The sequence below is a fragment of the Cynocephalus volans genome, chromosome 11 (genome assembly GCF_027409185.1).
Source record: "Cynocephalus volans isolate mCynVol1 chromosome 11, mCynVol1.pri, whole genome shotgun sequence".
NCBI lineage: Eukaryota > Metazoa > Chordata > Mammalia > Dermoptera > Cynocephalidae > Cynocephalus > Cynocephalus volans.
This window is the reverse complement of record NC_084470.1, coordinates 62,370,921-62,389,660: the sequence shown is the minus strand read 5'-3', so window position 1 is coordinate 62,389,660 and position 18,740 is coordinate 62,370,921. Positions and strand designations below refer to the sequence as shown.

The window sequence follows — 18,740 nt, the reverse complement described above, 5'->3', positions numbered from 1 at the left end:
GATATGTTCTTTTCATTCTGGGAGTGCATTCTTTCCCCCCACCTCTCTACCCCAAAATCCACCTCTGTCTTCTGTGTTAAAATGTTCCAATATTATTATCTTTTAGCCTTTGGACTGAATAATTCTCTTTTCCTCAACCATATTTGGTTTATGCATGACCCTCCAATGTTGCTTGTTTTGTTTCTCTTCACATGTAATGTTTGTTTCTGCTTTCCCAGGAACACTCATGACAGTGAGATGTTGGGTCTCAGGAGGCTATCCAGGTGTGCAGTCCTTTTTTACACATAAACATATTTTTAAAAGTGTAACTCTTCCATGGCATGGTCAGTATTGATTAGGTGAAAAGTGAAGCCTTAAGCATGTGAAAAAAAGTCTTTGTTTGGGTGCCAGTTTATTTTATGAATAAAGAAAGTAGTACAATGTAGAAGTCTAGTTAGTAAAATAAATTCAGAGTTAGTTGACCTAGATATGTTCAGAAGTAGCCTTGATTTGTTGTTAGCTTTGCCAGGGGCAGAAGCCCCCTCACCAGTCATTATGGCTTTGCTTCTGTAGCAAAAGGTAGAGGTTGCTAATATGGTGGCATTGCCAGTGACCAGGGTCTGGTGGGTGCTGATTTCCTTTCAGGGATGTCTTCTACCAACTGGGGGTGATGGAGGGATCAAAACCAACATTGACAGTCCAAGTGATGTCAATGCATGTGGGGCACCTGTGCATCGTGTTAATGTGTCTTGAGCATGAATACATTTCCTCAGTCTCTGATTTCATCCATGTCTTATTTCTTTAAAAGCGTCCATTCTTTTGCATGTTACTCATGATTTGAAAAACAGCCTATGAGTTGCCATGTCATAGTGCTAGGAATAATTGTGTAGTGCTTTTGTTTTCACATTTGTCATCTGACATTCACGAAGTGTCAGTTGCTTACAGAACACCAGACTGTTCTTTATAGGTTGTAAAGGAGAACATTCTGTCATCTCTTCTACCTGGAACTTATAGGCCAGGGAAAGAGACAGGTTGAAACAAATGAAATTATATGGTAGCAGTGTAGTAAAATGATTGCATAAGGTACACAGCTAACAAGCTGGCCGGTTGGCTCAATTGGTTAGAGCACGGTGCTGATAACGCCAAGGTCCAGGGCCAGTCGCTAAAAAAAAGAAAGTGTAGACAAAGCTGTGTAGTTATATAGAAATGTTGTGTGATTGCCTAAATAACTCTAGGAAAGATTATTTCCTTGAAAGTTAAATGTTCCAAAGTTATCTACATTTTGCTACTGTATGTAATTCACTCTAAAAAATTACTGTTATCATTGTTATCTTCTTAATATTTTCCTTAAGGAAAGCTTTCTTAATTAGATGGTAAATTTAAGAAAAAGACCATGGATTGTATTCTACCATTTATAGTGTATGGCACTAACTCTGGGTGGCAGTAGAATGAGAAATGAGAGGACATCATGAGGTAGTGTTATACCTAAGCTCTAGAGCCTAACTGCCCATTTTCAAAATCCCAGCTGTTCTTATTTGTTCTGTGATCTAAGTCTTATCAGCTTCCTCATCTGAAAAAAAAGTTTTGATGACAATACCTATATGGGATTGCTGTGAGGACCTAATTGGATAATATGTGTAAAGCCTTTAGAACTGGGCTTGGATGCAGTGAGTACTCAGTAAACGTAGCTCTGATTGTTTTCTGGAAATAGTGCCTGTTAACATCAGGACTTGGTAGATTTCATTTTGTTTTTAGTTATATGTTATCAGTCTGGGAAGACTCATTGGAAAAGATGAATGAACAGGTTTTATTCCTTAAAGACTTGAAGATGAATTTTAGCAAGCCTTGTAAAAGAAAGAACCTTTGGGTTTACTTAGCATAACAGCAAACACCACTGAAGCTCTAAGTCCAGGAAGCTAAATGCTGGAAGACCTTGAAGCCTATGAACAGGGGGGACATGATAAAAGCAGCATAGTGATTATCAGCTTATTCAAGTGTCTGTTCTGATTATTCACTTTATAGCCTTAGTTATTTATTTTATTTCTCTAAGCCTTAGTTTTTGCATCAGCAAAGTTGGGATAATAACTGTACCTGATCCTCAGTTTGAGGATTAAGTGAGTTCAGAGTGTTTATCATGTTGTGGAAGTGTTAGCTATTATAGCCATAAATAGGAATTTTGTGTGTATGTATGTAAATATGAGTACGTATAATAAATAATAGCTTCAGAGGAAAAATAATAAATACATTTGAGAAAGTGTTCAGCACAAAGTATGAGGGTCAGGACTAACACTGTGGCATGCAAATTTTAAAGGAAAATCAAATCTAAAAGGGCTTTGGAAGTCTCTAGAACTTGGTGATAAGCTAAGGGGAGCAAAAGGTGATTGTGATTCCGGTGTTTCAGGTTGGGTTGGTTCAGGAGGATAGTGGTGGTGGTGGCCCTGGAAAATCAGGGCCTCCAGAGCCTCTACTAAGCGTATAATCTTTGTAAATTAGAAAAAGCATCCATTTCTCAAGACATTTAACTTTCACATGTTGGAAAATTGCTGTAATATACTAATTTTGTTAGCACAGGATCCTTTTATGAACTGTCTCCTATAAAATTCTAAAATAGTATATTTATTACAACAGTGTCTATGATCTGAATTGGTGTCCCCTTAAGTATGGTCTCTGGAGTGCATAATGGTGAACAGCCCTGCTTTTGAACTGTCCTAAGATGTATTTTACTTTAGTATGTTCAAAGGTGCCGCTTACAGAAAGAAAAATGATTATGCCAGTTACAAGGTCTGGGATTTAATTTTATGCACCATTCCAAAATGGAGAAGACCGAACTGTTCACAATTAATGATTTGAAGGAGGAGAAGTGGATGTACGGAGGGGTCCCAAGAAGAATCTTAAAAGCAAAGTGACATTGAAAGCAAAGCAGCCAGAAAGTATCAAATAGGGGACTCTGATGGCTGTCTTTTTGTAAAGTAGAATTTACCTCATTTCAAAAAGTATTTGAAGCTTTCAAAAGTCATGGATATAATAAGGTTCAGCATCCACACTGGAAAAAGATAAACATACCAGCCGTCCAAACTAATACAATTATTGTGAAAAGTATGAAGGTTAGCTTGGAGTTTTTTGTTTTGTTTTGTTTTTTTCTGGCAGCCATAGTAAAATTAATGGGCCAGTGATTCTCAGTCTCAAAGGCAATATAAGGATCTGGAAAAATGTAAACAAAATAACAAAACTGGATTTGTTTAGAGAAGATCATAAGTAAATTTTGGTTACTAGATTAGAGTTGTTTCTTATATACAACTGGATTTCACATTCTGGGTATGTCCCATTCAATGCTGCCAAGTGTCAGTTATTGACATTGGAAGAATGGACCACTTGCCATTCTTTTATTTCGTTGGCAAAATTCAGTTAAAAAGTTTCCTTTCTCTTTAAAAATCTTGCAAAAATCTGCCCTAGATTCGCTCCCAGATTAGTGTACTTGTAGCTTCCTAATGGTAATTAGGAGTGGTGTGTTGGAACCCGAATGAGAATAGGGCTGATCTCCTGGTCTATGTCAGGGCATTGACTGAACTGTTAGGCTGCTTGGAATTCCTGGAATGAGAACTGATTTCATTCTTGATTACTGAAGAGATCTTTTAAGCTTAGAGCTTCAAAATTAAATTTCTGGGTTTTTCTTTTAAAGGAATATTCCCCATATGGGAGACCTAAACAGATTATGTCTGACTTAGATAGTATTAAATATAGATTTCTGTGATATCAAATTCAAGTTCTGAAATTTTCCTTTAGAGATTCCTTGAAGGTTAAAGTTATCTGTGTTCTAATATCTGCCCAGATGTGGAGCTCTGTGGTATTGGAGCTTCTTCCACTTGTTACAGACCTAGAAGAAGATAAACTCTTTCTCTTACATCATCACCCTAGGGTGCCTCTTTGGAGAAATAGTTTCCACTACATGAAATTTCTAAATTCCATCATCTAACAAACGCATACTTGACAGAGACACAACAATACTGAGGGGAGAAAATGGCAGGAATGATCCTACCATAAAGGGAAACGAGCAGTCAGAGTGAAGACACAAGTGGTGAGAATGACTGCAATCCTAGGAAACAGAAGTTCTTTTCTTTTTCTCTTCTAATTAGATCATTTTCAGTTTGCCTTGAGCTCCATGATGCTAGGAAGATAGGCATTTCTGATACTTAAAAATCTTGACTTAAGGAAAAACATTTATTTTCTCAACTGTTAATTATTCTTTACTTGAATTTTGTTTCTGTTTTCTAAAAGCATGTTTTTAACCTTGGAGAGAAAATATGTGGCCTTTTGCTTCTTCCTAACTCAGAATAGAGTACATAGTCAGAAGACTAGACTATGAGACCCATATAGCTACGTGGTTTGCTTTCATTTGTAGGATAGAAAACAGATTTAAAAATATTTACCTCTAAGTATTATATTATAGGATTTTAGTAAATATTCGTAGAATAGAAAGTAAATAAGTTATTTCTTGTTATTACCTACCTGTCTATTCACTTGGAGACTGCTGGTTAAAGTCTGGCTAGAATTTCTTTATCAGTGTCCTGAAGATGTAAGAACAGTTAACCAGAAGTCATATTGGAAGATTGTCTCTTCTAAAAATTTACTGGGCTTCTCACCTTGGGTGAGTCATTTAGTCTTTCTGAGCTAGTTTTCTCAATAATTAAGAGACAAGACCATCTGCTCTGTTGGACCACTTTGAACTCTAATCTGTGGTCCCTTGTACTTTGTTTCATACCACTCATATCAGTTTCTTCACATCACATCTCACTGGGGTTATTTGGGGAATTTGGGGAACAAGACAGGGATTCATACTTAAACATGAAAATTTACTCTAGAAAGCTCAGATGAACAAAAGACCGTTTATTCTTTAAGCTGGGTTGGGGTTGTGGGATAATGCTGATGGAGGGAGGGAGCAGAGACTGACCCTGACCGGATCAATGCAAAAGAGACTTGTACCCACCATAGAAACAGTAGTCTGACAGTCTCCTTTTGTTTTCTGACAACTAGAATTCAGGAGTGGTTGTCTTAAGAGATGGAACACTTCTCTTTGGTAGGTTTTTTGTGCTTTTATTTGTACTTGGAACTGAGGTGGTTAGTAACAATAGGGAATTCCTAGTTTTATTGCATTTTTGCTATTTGTCTTAAAAACAAAAAATGAATTTCAGTTGATTATGGAATTTCATTTTCTTTTGGTGTCAGACAAGATCTTTGTCAAACATGGCATTTCATGAGATATTCTAAACAGGTTTGTCTGGTGTTCGCTGGCTGCTTCTGCCAGGGTCACTGTGTTTTAACTATTTTGGAAATTTTCCTAATATTTGCTTATAGCTTCCAGCATGTTTACTTTGTTTGTGGCATATGTAATCAATAAGTTGTAGTCATTATGAAGCATCTGCACACAAGATTTTTTAAAAAAATTTCATGTTCATCCTTGCATAAAGAAAACTGACCCTGTTCTCATTTTTCCCCTTTTCTACTTCCCTCCTCAACAGTAAAAAGAACATAAGAAAGCAGCGAATGAAAATCTTATTCAATGTTGTTCTTGAAGCTCGAGAGCCAGGTTCAGGCAGAAGACTTTGTGATCTATTTATGGTTAAACCGTCCAAAAAGGACTATCCTGACTATTATAAAATCATCTTGGAGCCAATGGACTTGAAAATAATTGAGCATAACATCCGCAATGACAAATACACAGGTGAAGAGGGAATGATAGAAGACATGAAGCTGATGTTCCGGAATGCTAGGCACTACAACGAGGAGGGCTCCCAGGTAAGTACAAGGGGTTTGAGTGGAGATGGGGAGTCCTTAAGACACATTTTCTTCTGGGTGCTGGTAGAATAATGCATTTTGAGAGACCAGCTCTAGAGGCCTAACTTTGGTTGTTATTCTTGGTGACTAGGTTAATACTTTGTCTTTTCTTAATTGTTTAAAATTGGAGGCAGTACATTACAAAGGTTAAAAGTTCATATTTTGGGGGCTGGCTGGTTTGCTCACTCGGTTAAAGCCTTATGTTATAACACCAAGGTCAAGGGTTCGAATCCCTGTATTGGCCAGCCACCAAAAAAAAAAAGTTCGTACTTTGTAATCTGACATCCAAGATTCAAATCCTGCTCTGCCAATCCCTGTGTAAGTAACTATCTTTCCTGAGCCTTAATTTTCTTATGTATGAATTAGGGATAATAATAGTATTTACATCAGGGTTGTTGTAGGATTTGAAAGAAATAATCTATATTGAGCATTTAGCACAGTGCCTGGTACTGAGAAGCACTCAACGAAACGCCTATAATAATATTAAAATCTTTCATCATCATTGTTATTACTGTCCTTAATGTCCTTACTTCTGCAAAAACAGTCCATAAAATATTATATAAGAATTAGCATGATATTTTCACAAGTGCACCTCTAAATAATTGATTTAATTGATTTTTGTATAAAGCATCTTGATTTTCCATTCTTTATCAGTATAGCTAAGATACAGTCTTCCTTCTTTTGTATTTTTCTATTTCATAACCTTTATCCACTTTAAACCTCCCAGAAATTTTTTTAAAGTTTCGGGTCATTTATTTCCTTTCTTCTGCTATTACATTTAAATATAAAATAAAGTATGCACTGAGGATACTTGTAAATCGAAGAAATGGTTCTCTCTTAACAAATCAGATTAGACTGTGAACTCAGATTTGGGACTTAATGTTTGAGATATTCCTCTCCAGCTAAATCTCTACTTTCCATTGGGCTAAGTCTGCTACCTTGAGGGGCCGATGGAAAAGATAGGTTTTTGAGGACAACCACGCATGTAACTGTGTTTCAGAATTTCTGTTAAAACCTGCAGTGATTCTACTGCAGTGGTTTTCAAACATTAGTATGCTTGTATGCACATTAGAATCACCTGGGAAGCTTAGAGAGAAACCAGTTGAAGCCTAGGCCCTCTCCACAGAGATAATGATTTTATTCATCTGTAGTGAGCCAAAAGCCCTAAACTGTGTTTTTAAAGCTTTTTTATACCTTAATAATAAGGTTTTTTTAGAAAATAATTTTAAGTTTATTTTTGGAATATAGGTATACAATGATGCGCATATCCTGGAGAAGCTACTCAAGGATAAAAGAAAAGAGCTGGGCCCTCTGCCTGATGATGATGATGTGGCTTCTCCCAAACTCAAGCTGAGTAAGGCAGCCTCACATTTTGTTATTTGGTGTTGTCTTTAAGGAGATTTTACTGATTTTTTGAAATAATATTTAATTAAATGGCGAAACTCCAGCATGGAGTTTCTTCCCTCTTCTCTAATACTCTCTTTTACTGTGTTTTAAGTAGTTAAACTGTGAAGAGCATATGGGGAATAAAATATAATGTCAACGGGGTACAATCCTAATTTGTGGTAATGGTCATGCTGCCAGTTTGGATCTGGCCTTCACATCTTGGGCATGAGGGGTGACAATGAGCTTTGTATCTCATGAATATTCATAACAGATTTAAAAAAAGATATAATGTCAAAGGTTTTGTTTACTTTTTTTTGGTTTTTTGGTGGCTGGCCAGTAATATTTACTTTCATGAATGTGGTGGACATTTTGGAAATCTTAAATAGTAATAATAGATTTATATATATATATATATATATATATATATATATATATATATGAAACCTAGAAGAATATAGTGGCAGATTTTTTTTGTATGTTTGTTTGATGATTGCTAAAATTAAAAATTAATCCCAGCAGCTCCTACCAGATAGAATTTGGGAGGTTAGAGATGTCCACCCACTGTTCTGTACAGCTGTCATTTGAGTGTGGTCTTGGGTGGTATTTTTATTAAAAGTTGTAAGGAAAGAGAAGACAACAAAAGTAATTAATACCACTGGACTAAACAGGAGGTTCCTGCCTTATTTAAAATATGTAAATAAAATAAATACCAAACAAACAATAGAGATGTTGTTAAATATTCTTTAGAGCCATATTTGCTGAAAGAGGAAAAACAGACTGGCTTTTTTATATGAAATGACTAAACCGAATTTCGCAGTAGCTTTAAGTATGATTGCCAAGTCACGAGTCTTTCTTTTTAAGGCATTTATCTTTTCATGGAATTATAAAAGCATACAGAAGATTTGTAGAAATGCAAAATTTTATTCTACTTAAAAGAAACATACTACCTTTTAAAACTGTATGGAATTAATTCCATGCATTGAGTTAGGAGACTAATTAACAATAGATGGATAGCTTAACAATAGCTATCTAAATATATATATTAAAATAAATAAATACACACACCATATTTTAAATTTCAGGGAAAGGGGATTTTAATATGGAATGTTAATTTCGTTTTTTATTTCTCTGTGTTTTCTTATGAAAAATTTCAAACATATACAAATGTAAAGAATAGTATAGTGAACCCCTACGTATAACTGTTACTCGACATTTATCAAGATTGTGCCTTACTTATTTTCTATATCTCCTTTTTTCTCTTTTTCTCAAAATTATTTTAAAGCAAATCTAGTCTTTCATTTCTCTAAAATATGCAGACATTTTCTTAAATAACCATGAAGTAATTATCACACCTAACAAAATTAGCAGTAATTTCTCGGTTTTGTCTAATTCCTGACAAATTTTCAAGTTTCACGATTGTCTGACAAATGTATTTTTACAGTTAGTTTCTTCAAATAAGGATCTAATTGTTCTGTATATTATCTTTGATTGTTATGCCCTTAAACTCATATTCTAGACCAGTCTTCTCCCTTTTCTTTCCTCATGCCATTTACTCATAGAAGAAACCAGGTCAGTTTCTATACAATGTCCCACACTCTGGGTTAGCCATTTTGCTTCCTTGTGATGCCAGTGAACTTTTTCCTTTATCCTCCTTATTACTTATAAATGGAAGTTAATGTTAAAGGCTTGATTAGATTCAGTTTCATCTTGGCAAGGATACTTCCTAAGACGTTTTCTACACTTATGTTGCATCATGTCTTGGGGCGGTGTTTGGCTGAGGTAGAATCCAAATAACGTCCACACGTTGCATTTGATTGGTATTTCTTTTAATCTGTAATCTCCCTTTCATCTCTTCCCCCTACCTTCTTTGCAGTTTATCTGTTGAAGAAATTGGGTTTGTAATATCATTTCCCACAATCTGCTAATTGCATCTCTGTGTTGTAGTTTAACATGTTCCTCTGTTTTTATGTTTTTTGAAAATTGGTCATTGGAGCCAGAGGCTTGATCAGATTCAGGTTTGATTCCCCATCCCCTCCCTTTGGCAGAAAAACTGACTTGATAGGTAATAAAATGGTCTTCCATTAAGTGGCACATAATATCTGGTTGTGTCTTTCTATTATGTTAACAGGTATTGATGCTTACGTCATTAATTCATTAAAGGGGTATCAAATGGTAACAGTTTAATTTTATCATTTCTTGCTCGATTATTAGCTGGAATACTTCTATATGAGGGGTCTTCAAAAACTTCGTGGAAAGGTTCATATTATCTTTTAATTTTAATTTTTCAGCAAACTTTTTGAATTACCCACATGTAGAGAAACTTTGCCTTATCCAATATTTGGTTACCCAGTAGTGCAGTCCTTTGTTGGTCTCATTTTGGTTTTTTTTTTTTGAAAGGATAAAAACGTGACTTTTTTGGTTTTGTTTTTCCCTTTATATACCAGTTTTCAAAATAATGTGCTGGTTTACTAACATCCTCTTATATTTACTCAGTTTTTTATTTTTTTTTTATGTCTCAATCAGAACTGCTAGATTGAAACATATTGCTGAATTTTAATCCATTGCAATTTTGTCCTTATTAATGATGCTCATGTTGTATCAGGCTGGTTCCTGTGTTCTTTTGACATGACTGTGGTAAAGAGTCTTTGGTAGATTCTTTATTGTCTGGTGTTTCAGGATAAAGCAGACTGGGAGTCAGACATTTGCCAAGGAGCCCTGACCTTTTCATGTTTCTGCTAAAAGGTGAGGGCTCCTTGACATTAATATTTGAAACTAGTATTTTAAAACTATAGTTTGGGGTATACTGCTACTGAGTTGGTCATTGTTCCTAGATTTTTCACTGGACAGAGCTAGGAAATTGTTAGTGTGTGCATTTATATTTAAAGATAAAATATATCTTAAGTTCATACTGATGCTTTCAATTGAGATTCAAGGCCACAGGATTTTTATTCAGTGTCCTCTGTTTTAACATCTGTAACTCTTTTTCTCCCATGATGAAAAATCTCAGTTCTCAGGAATGCCAGAGGTGATGGAATTAGAATGTCATATAGCTACTCATTTGTTTTATTCAACCTTATCCAAAGCTTTCTCAACATAACAGTACTTACTCTCCCATCAAAAATATGATTACTGAAAATTTTTTTCCTGTTCTTTTTTTGTCTATAGAATATATTTTACGAAAGACATGCTAGTTATTGTGTTTTACAAATCATTCGGAATAGTCCCTGTCTTGTATTAGTTTTTTGTTTTTGAGACAAAACAAGTAAGACAGCACCCTTATGTTTCTGCTACCAACTGTATAAAAATTAAGTTCATTTATTTCATTTTATCCATTTAACATTAAATCTCTTTCTTTAGGTAGGAAGAGTGGCATTTCTCCTAAAAAATCAAAATACATGACTCCAATGCAGCAGAAACTAAATGAAGTCTATGAAGCTGTAAAGAACTATACTGATAAGAGGGGTCGCCGCCTCAGTGCCATATTTCTGAGGCTTCCTTCAAGATCTGAGCTGCCTGATTACTATCTGACCATTAAAAAGCCCATGGACATGGAAAAAATTCGAAGTCATATGATGGCCAACAAATACCAAGATATAGACTCTATGGTTGAGGACTTTGTCATGATGTTTAACAATGCCTGTACATACAATGAGCCTGAGTCTTTGATCTACAAAGATGCTCTTGTCCTGCACAAAGTCCTGCTTGAGACTCGGAGAGACCTGGAGGGAGATGAGGACTCTCATGTCCCAAATGTGACCTTGCTGATTCAAGAGCTTATCCACAATCTCTTTGTGTCAGTCATGAGTCATCAGGATGATGAGGGAAGATGCTACAGTGATTCCTTAGCAGAAATTCCTGCTGTGGATCCCAACTTTCCTAACAAACCTCCCCTTACGTTTGACATAATTAGGAAGAATGTTGAAAATAATCGCTACCGGCGGCTTGATTTATTTCAAGAGCATATGTTTGAAGTATTGGAAAGGGCAAGAAGGATGAATCGGTATGTTATCAAAGCCATTTCTTTTTGAAAATGTGTGGTATTTAATGCAAAACGATGAAGGAATACTGCTTTTTTGTACTATTTCAACTTAGATATATGATTTCAGCTGGTAGCATGCTATTCTGAATTCTTTTTTTTTTTTTTTTTTTTGTCCTTTTTGTGACCGGCACTCAGCCAGTGAGTGCACCGGCCAGTCCTATATAGGATCCGAACCCGCGGCGGGAGCGTCGCAGCGCTCCCAGCGCCGCACTCTACCAAGTGCGCCACGGGCTCGGCCCTGAATTCTAATTAGCCAAAACTTCTAAAGAGCAAGTATATTCTGTGTGGAAGAGATGGCACTCTACTAAGTCACCTAGATTAGGGCCAGAGGAAGGAGGAAGGCAAAAAAATCTCTTGAAAAGCATAAACTTAAAATATAGCCTTTTATAGAACATGTGTTTTAAAGGATAAATGCATATAGTTTGAAACAGGAATTAGAAATAGTAACAGGGTTTTTCTTTTAAGGTTTAACTTCAACCCAAAATACCTTAAATAAATTAAAATAGCTCTAAGGTATTGATCTGAGGTCAGAGTGATATAAATTTGGTCACTATTTCAAGTGCTATTTTGAAAGGGCTTCTTTTTTTAACCTCAAATTTCTTGCTTTATTTTTTTTAAAGGACAAGCTTCCTAACTTTCTTACTTTAAGAACCTACTAAAGACATTAAATGTTCTGAAAGAAGCAATCAAATTTAAATTTACATCAAACTTAAATTTCCTTCTAATTTTGATTTGTGGCATATATTTGCCACATATCAATAGCATACTTGACTGTTAAATTTGATCCAGCAATTATACTATATCTTCTGTGTGCTCTTAGAGGCATTTAGGAAAATATAAAAAATTAAAGATACAAACCCTGCGTTCCTAGAGCTTACAGTCTGTCATGCTACAAGCTGGACATTTAGACAGTGAAATTCCAATGGGGAAATCTTTGAGGCCAACATTTGCTCTGGACCTTGAAGGAAAAATAAATAGTAATGTTTGCTATTCTTGTTATAAGCACCTGCTCTTTGTGTAAAGCACCATACTAAGCACTTTATGTAGATAAACTCAAACCCTTATAATAGCCATTATAGGTTAAGAGATAATCTCAGTTTGCGTGTGAAGAATTGGAGACACAGGCAGAGAGAAGTTACCCAAAGTCACACAACTAGTAAGTAGTGGAGCTGGTCTTGTTCCCTACTGCAGAGAGCTGCTGCTGAGCCAGTCACTAGGACACCAGTCATGGAGTACAGCCATGAATGATAAGCCTTGAACTCTGTGCTCTAAGAGCTTGAAGTCTAATGGATGGGACAGAACCTATACTTAGGGAGAAATATTCCAGACATGAGACAATATGTTACAACATGATATTTATAAAGATGGTGGCATAAGGAACTCTGGGCTAGAGTTCTCCTAAAAAGGCATGAGGCGTCAGGGAATAATGAAAAGTTGGGTAGGATTCAAATGAGTAGGGAGAAGGATATTTCAAATAAGGCAAGTGGTATGAGCAAAGCATAGGGTTAGGAAATAAATATGGTATGTTCAAGAGACAGGGTAGAGTTAGGGCCAGATTGGAAAGGCCCTTGAGTGACACATTTAGGAAGTGGTCCTTATTCTTCAACAGGAGGGATAGAAACAGAAAGATAGAGGATATCTTGCAGTTAAAATCTACAGGAGTTATTCATTTATTCAACAAGTTTTTATTAAGTTACTACCAGGTTTATGAGCACTTTCTAGATGCATGGTATATGCCAGTGGACAAAACAGACAAACCCTGCTTTCATGCAGCTTAGACTTCCATTCTTGTTCTCATTAGTCCTTAAGTCTAAAGCCACTGCCCAACCCCATTATATTTTGGGGTTCTGAGAATCTTCCAAAGAGTATTTGTCTCTCAGATTATTAGGAACTTTATCTTGTGTAGATGACATGTTTATTTTAAGAATTAAGCAGATTTATATTTCTAGGAAATAATCTCTTTATTCTCCCATGTTGACACGATTGGTTTTTGCTTTTGAGGCCTGGGAGGTAGAGTCCAAGGTACATTTATATTTGTATGAGATAGTGATCCACACAGTTTTGCTCTCATGCCTAGGACTTTGTTGAAAAACAAAGGAAAACAATTCTTATCTTTGTGAATGAAGGTACTATTTTGACCTCTAACAGTACTTAATAAGAATTAAGATAAAGTACTTGATAAGAATTGATGGTGATGCATCAGTTTAGTGAATGATAAACCTTGTCTTTATCTACTGTATTGCCAGTAATGAAGATGGACATCCCAGAAGTATTAAGTTCATGAATTTAATGAAGTCCACATGCAGTACATATCCATGTTGACCTCTAAGAGTGTTTATGCTTTATCACCACTTACCCCTACCCAGCACTGCTACCCAACATCAGCTAGGACTTCACACCCTGAGATAGAATCTAAACAGTGAGACATAAAAGAATAGCATAGTTCACTCAGGTGGCAGTGGTTTGTCGTAAGCAGTATTCAGTAACAGGAGGCACAGTGTTGACTCATGCTGGTTGGTTGCTGGTTTTCCTAATCTGCTGACAGTATTTCTGGATTAAACACCATGATTCCTTTTCAGGTAAGAAGGACCCATGGGGAGACAAGAACAAGGGAAGCCTCAAGAGCCTCCTGTAATCTTAATTATTTCCTTTTGCTGAATGTCTGCCTTATATAAAAAGATTGCCTTCCAATTGTAGAGAATTATTAGAGTTAGTTCTTTTTCCATCTTGAGTTTTTGTTCTTGCACATTCATTGAACACCTAGCCTCATAGATTAACAAATTCTTCATAGTACTTTGTTTGAATAAACAAAACAAAAAAAGATATATCAAGTGTTTAGTGACTCTTGTACAAAACTTTCATTACTAAACCACCTGACATGATGGAATTGTGAATCTGCCATTTCAGTGTAACATGGATTTACCAAAAATGTGTTTTCACTTTTAATTTTGTACTTAAAATTGTAAGCTATTGTAAAATGAATTTTAATTTCAAGTGAACAATCTTCAGATATCTCTATTCAGAAAATAGGCACCAAAATAGTGTCAGGTGTTTTTTTTCCCTTGGTAAGTTTTATTTTTATTGTTTTCCTACAAGTATTAGCATTTTTATAACCTCAAAAGATGTTTAAAACTTTTCCAGAAACACTTAGTTAGGTTATTGGAAGTGTTTTTTAACTGCTTGCTTAGAGGCACTCTGGAGGTCTTGTTGAAGTTTGATGGAATGTGTCTGCAGGCGGCTGACTGGGCTACCTATGCCTGCTACTCTGCCCTATCCAGAATGTCTCTATAACTGCTGAGACATTGTTCTGTGCTTGTTTTTGTGAATAACTTTTTAGACCCTGGTATTCTTAGTCAATAGAATTATATTTAAGCCCTCCTCAGACCACAGTGGATTAGAGATAGTAATAAAATTTCTTCCCATTTAAATTCTAACGTTTATTTTGCATAGTCCCTTTTATTTTATAAGTGAGGAAAATCTCAGAAAAGTTCTGAGTATGACACACATCATTTTTTCCCACATCTTTCACTGTGTTGACTTTGCTGATTCCCCAGCATTATGTGATTATTTCTGGAAAACTGAAATGAACATTGACTCTGAGGCCTGTAACTATTACAAGATGCCCTCATGGTTTTGCAGTTTAGGTTCAGATGATCACTGAGTTCTCCAGCCTAGTCAACCATGAGGTAGGACCAAAAAGAAGAGAGTGGACAAAGCCTAAATTTGTTGTTAACACTTTATATATATAATATGTTGGTCTGCAATTAAGAGAAAGGAAAAATTAATCCAGATTAGACATAAGTAAGTGTTGGACATGGTGTGGAGCCTTGGTACAGTCCTTGATTTTGGCAGCCATTCTTCTGTTGCCAAAATTAATTGATACATGTGCCACAAGTCTCTGAGGGAAAATGTGTGAGGCTTCTCCTTTTACATGAACTGTACAAGGAGTGAACTTGAGGAAAAAGAAATGGGTGGGCATGAGGCTTACTTACCATAGTAAAACGACACCTCAGTTCTGTTCTACCAGACTTCAAGAAGGTACACTTTTTAGAACTGTACAGAAATACCATTATGCCAATTAACATTAAAGAAGCATTTAATAAAATTAACATATAATTGAGGTGTTTAAAAGAAGCAGCTTGTGTGTCAATGGCTACCCTTGATTCCGTTATAGGACAGATTCTGAAATATATGAGGATGCAGTAGAACTTCAGCAGTTTTTTATTAAAATTCGTGATGAACTCTGCAAAAATGGAGAGATCCTTCTTTCACCAGCACTTAGCTATACCACAAAACATTTGCATAATGATGTGGAGAAAGAGAAAAAGGAAAAATTACCAAAGGAAATAGAGGAAGATAAACTAAAACGAGAAGAAGAAAAAAGAGGTTGGTTTCTTTTTATTTTATTAAATATGAAAAAATGTTATACTGTGTTCTAGCTGATCTCATAAATAGTTGTGGAGAAGAGTCCTGTTTGTGTGAATGAAGACTCAGGGTGTTTATTATTTCACAGTAGACATGATGAGATGGAAATGGTTTTATCATTACCAATTTGGTCATCAGACTGGAAAAGATTGAAAGTAAGTTACCTGTAACACAGCTATAATCCTTGTATTCCAAGAATAGAAGAGTCAGTTAATTCACAAGAGTGGAAGCTTAATGCCTCTTCATACGACTGGTAGATAAAAATCTAAGGGGCCCAGCTAGGGCTAGAAAGCATTCTCAGCAGTGAGTGCATCAAGTTTCTGCTATAGCATCCAGTAGCATGGCTTTCCTCTTATGTACTCTGGGCCAGACAAGGAGGTGATATTTTGGTTGAACCACATACCTAGGAGAAAAGTTTAATTTTAATTTATCATCCTAAAGATGTTACTTTGAGTCACTTGAGAGAATTTAGAAATATTTTGATAATAACTTTTTTTTTTACAAATTTGATCATTTCTGATAAAGTTTGAGTTCACATAGGTACCTAGAATATGTGACTTTCCAAAAATTATGTTCGTCTTTAGCATCAAACCTCCTCCTTAGGTTTTTTTTCCTTAGGCAAGAAAACAAAATAAATTGATTTGAAGCAAATTCTTATATGTGATGGCATATCCAAAAAAGAAGCGAAAGGATCCTCGTTGGTGAGAATAGTAATTTTGCCAGCATAGGGCTAACTGCAAAAACCAGCAGCTTTGCTGTCAGAGGGGATGTACTCATTCAGGATTCAGGATGGTGAGTGTATGTGGGGGGTGAGTTTCAGGGAGGTGGGGTGGGGCATCTGTGTCTTTGACAGCTAAAAGTGGTTGATGCAGAAATGAATGGAGTCAATTTGCAACTTTGCTAGCCCAAAGTGATGGTCCAGTTTAAGGAATATCCTGGAAATTAGAGAGCCATAGAAGGGATAAGCTCTTCACACGTTCCTGGCTGACTGGAAAACTATGCATATGTGGGGGAGATGCAAGAATCTAGCAAAAAGCAAAATCCAAAGGATACCTGAAAATTACCTGCAACTTTGAATGCATCCCCCAACCCATCACAGATTGATCAAGAGAGGGTAATCCTTTCCGGCTTGAGATGTTTGAGCACAACTTTCATCTAAGTTTTTGGCTGCCCCCTAGCTGTGCAGACATAGGAGCAACCCCTAGTATGAAGTCTCCTCATATACCAATAATGGTATTCCCAGAGGAGAGAAGAGAAAGAAAGGAGAAAAAATATTTGAAGACATTATGACTGAAAACTGAAATTTGATGAAAAACATTAACTTACAGTTCTAAGAACCCCAAGTAAAATAAACACAAGGAGAACCACATTTAGATACACCATAATCAAACTGCTGAAAGGGAAATTCTTGAAAGCAGTAAAATGACTCATCACAATCAAGAAAACAATCATATGATTAATGGCTGACTACTTATGTGAAATCATGCAGGCCAGAAGGCAACCAGATAAAGAAAAACTGAGAGAATTCACTGTTGGCAGACCTGCCCTATAAGAAATGATAAAGGAAGAGCTTTGGGCCAAAATAAAATGACACCAGATGGTAATTCAGATCCACAAGAAGGACTGAAAAGCATTGGAAATGATAAATATGTGGATAAATATAAAAGACTGTGTGTGTAAATTTTTCACTTTTCTTCTCAATTTCTTTAAGAAACATTAGATGTCTCAAGCAACAATTACAACACTATCATTAGATTTATTACATTTATAGAAGTAATATATGTGGGGCTGGCCAGTTAGCTCAGTTAGAGTGTGGTGTTATAACACCAAGCAAGGTCAAAGGTTTGGATCCCCATACAGACCAGCCACCAAAAATAATTTTTTAAATAACTAATAAATGTGACAGTAAGAGCACGAAGAAAGGGAGGAGAATGGAGCTATATTGGAACAAATTTGCAATATTTAACGAAATTAAGTCAGTATTTAACAAAATTAAGTTGATGGTAAGTTAAAGATGCATATTGTAGTGCCTAGAACAACCACTCAAAACACAAATAGCCAGAAAAAGTCAACATAAGAATTAAAATGATACACACAAAAAAATGTTTGCTTAACAGTTACACAAGAAGGCAGTAAAGGAAGAAAAGAGGAACAATAAAACATATAGATAACAAATAGCAGAATGGCAGATGTGAATTCGGTTACATCAATAATTACATTAAATGTGAATAGACTAAACGATCAAAACACTATCAGACTGAATTTAAAAAGTATTCTTTCTGTAGGAGACTTACTATAGATTCAGAGGCACAGATAAGACACAAATAGGTTGAAAGGAAAAGGAGGGGGAAGATATACCATACAAACTGTAACTAGAGTGAGTTGGAATGGCTATATTAATATCAGACAAAGTAGATTTTAAGAGAAGAAATAGTACTAAAGACAAAGAAGGACATTTCGTAATGATGACGGGGTCAACACATTGGGAACATATAATAAATGTATATAGACATAACAATAGAGCCCCAAAAGACATGAAGGAAAAAGTGACAGAATTGAAAGGAGAAATAGACATTGCAACAATTATAGTCTCAATACTCCTTTCTCAGTGATTGATAGAACAACTAGACCAAAAATCAATGAAGATACAGAAGTTTGACACTAATGTGTCAAGCACTACACCAAATGACTATAGAATACATATTCTTTTGAAGCATGCATGCTGCGTTATCCAGAATAGCCCATATGCTAGGTCACAAAACAAGTTTCAAAACAAAAGGACAGAAATCATACCAAGTTTATTCTCTGAATGCAATGTAAATGAATTAGAAATCAGCAATGGAAAGAAATCTGGAAAAACCCCAAATATTTAGAAATTAAAACAATGCACTTTTATATAACCATGATCAAAGAAGACATCATAAGGGCAATTAGAAAAATCTTGAATGAAGTGAAAACAATACATTAAAATTTATGTGATACAGCTAAAGCAGTTCTTAGACAAAAATTTATAACTTTAAACACTTATTTTAGAAAGGAAGATGTAAAATCAACAATCTAAGCTTCTATATCCCAAGAA

At 35.6% G+C, this 18,740-nt stretch overlaps 1 protein-coding gene across 20 annotated transcripts in view; it reads left to right on the top strand.

Annotated features, from left to right (window-relative positions):
* Positions 1–18,740, top strand: part of PBRM1 (polybromo 1) — a 113,613-nt gene that overhangs the window by 52,390 nt on the left and 42,483 nt on the right. For 12 of the 20 annotated variants that reach the window (XM_063115401.1, XM_063115405.1, XM_063115414.1 and 9 more), the window contains 5 exons: positions 219–263; positions 5,496–5,772; positions 7,060–7,165; positions 10,555–11,197; positions 15,411–15,622. In XM_063115401.1, the coding sequence (XP_062971471.1) occupies positions 219–263; positions 5,496–5,772; positions 7,060–7,165; positions 10,555–11,197; positions 15,411–15,622 (1,283 nt within the window). The remainder of the gene's footprint in view (positions 1–218; positions 264–5,495; positions 5,773–7,059; positions 7,166–10,554; positions 11,198–15,410; positions 15,623–18,740) is intronic. The other 8 variants (XM_063115419.1, XM_063115410.1, XM_063115417.1 and 5 more) reach the window with 1 other exon arrangement.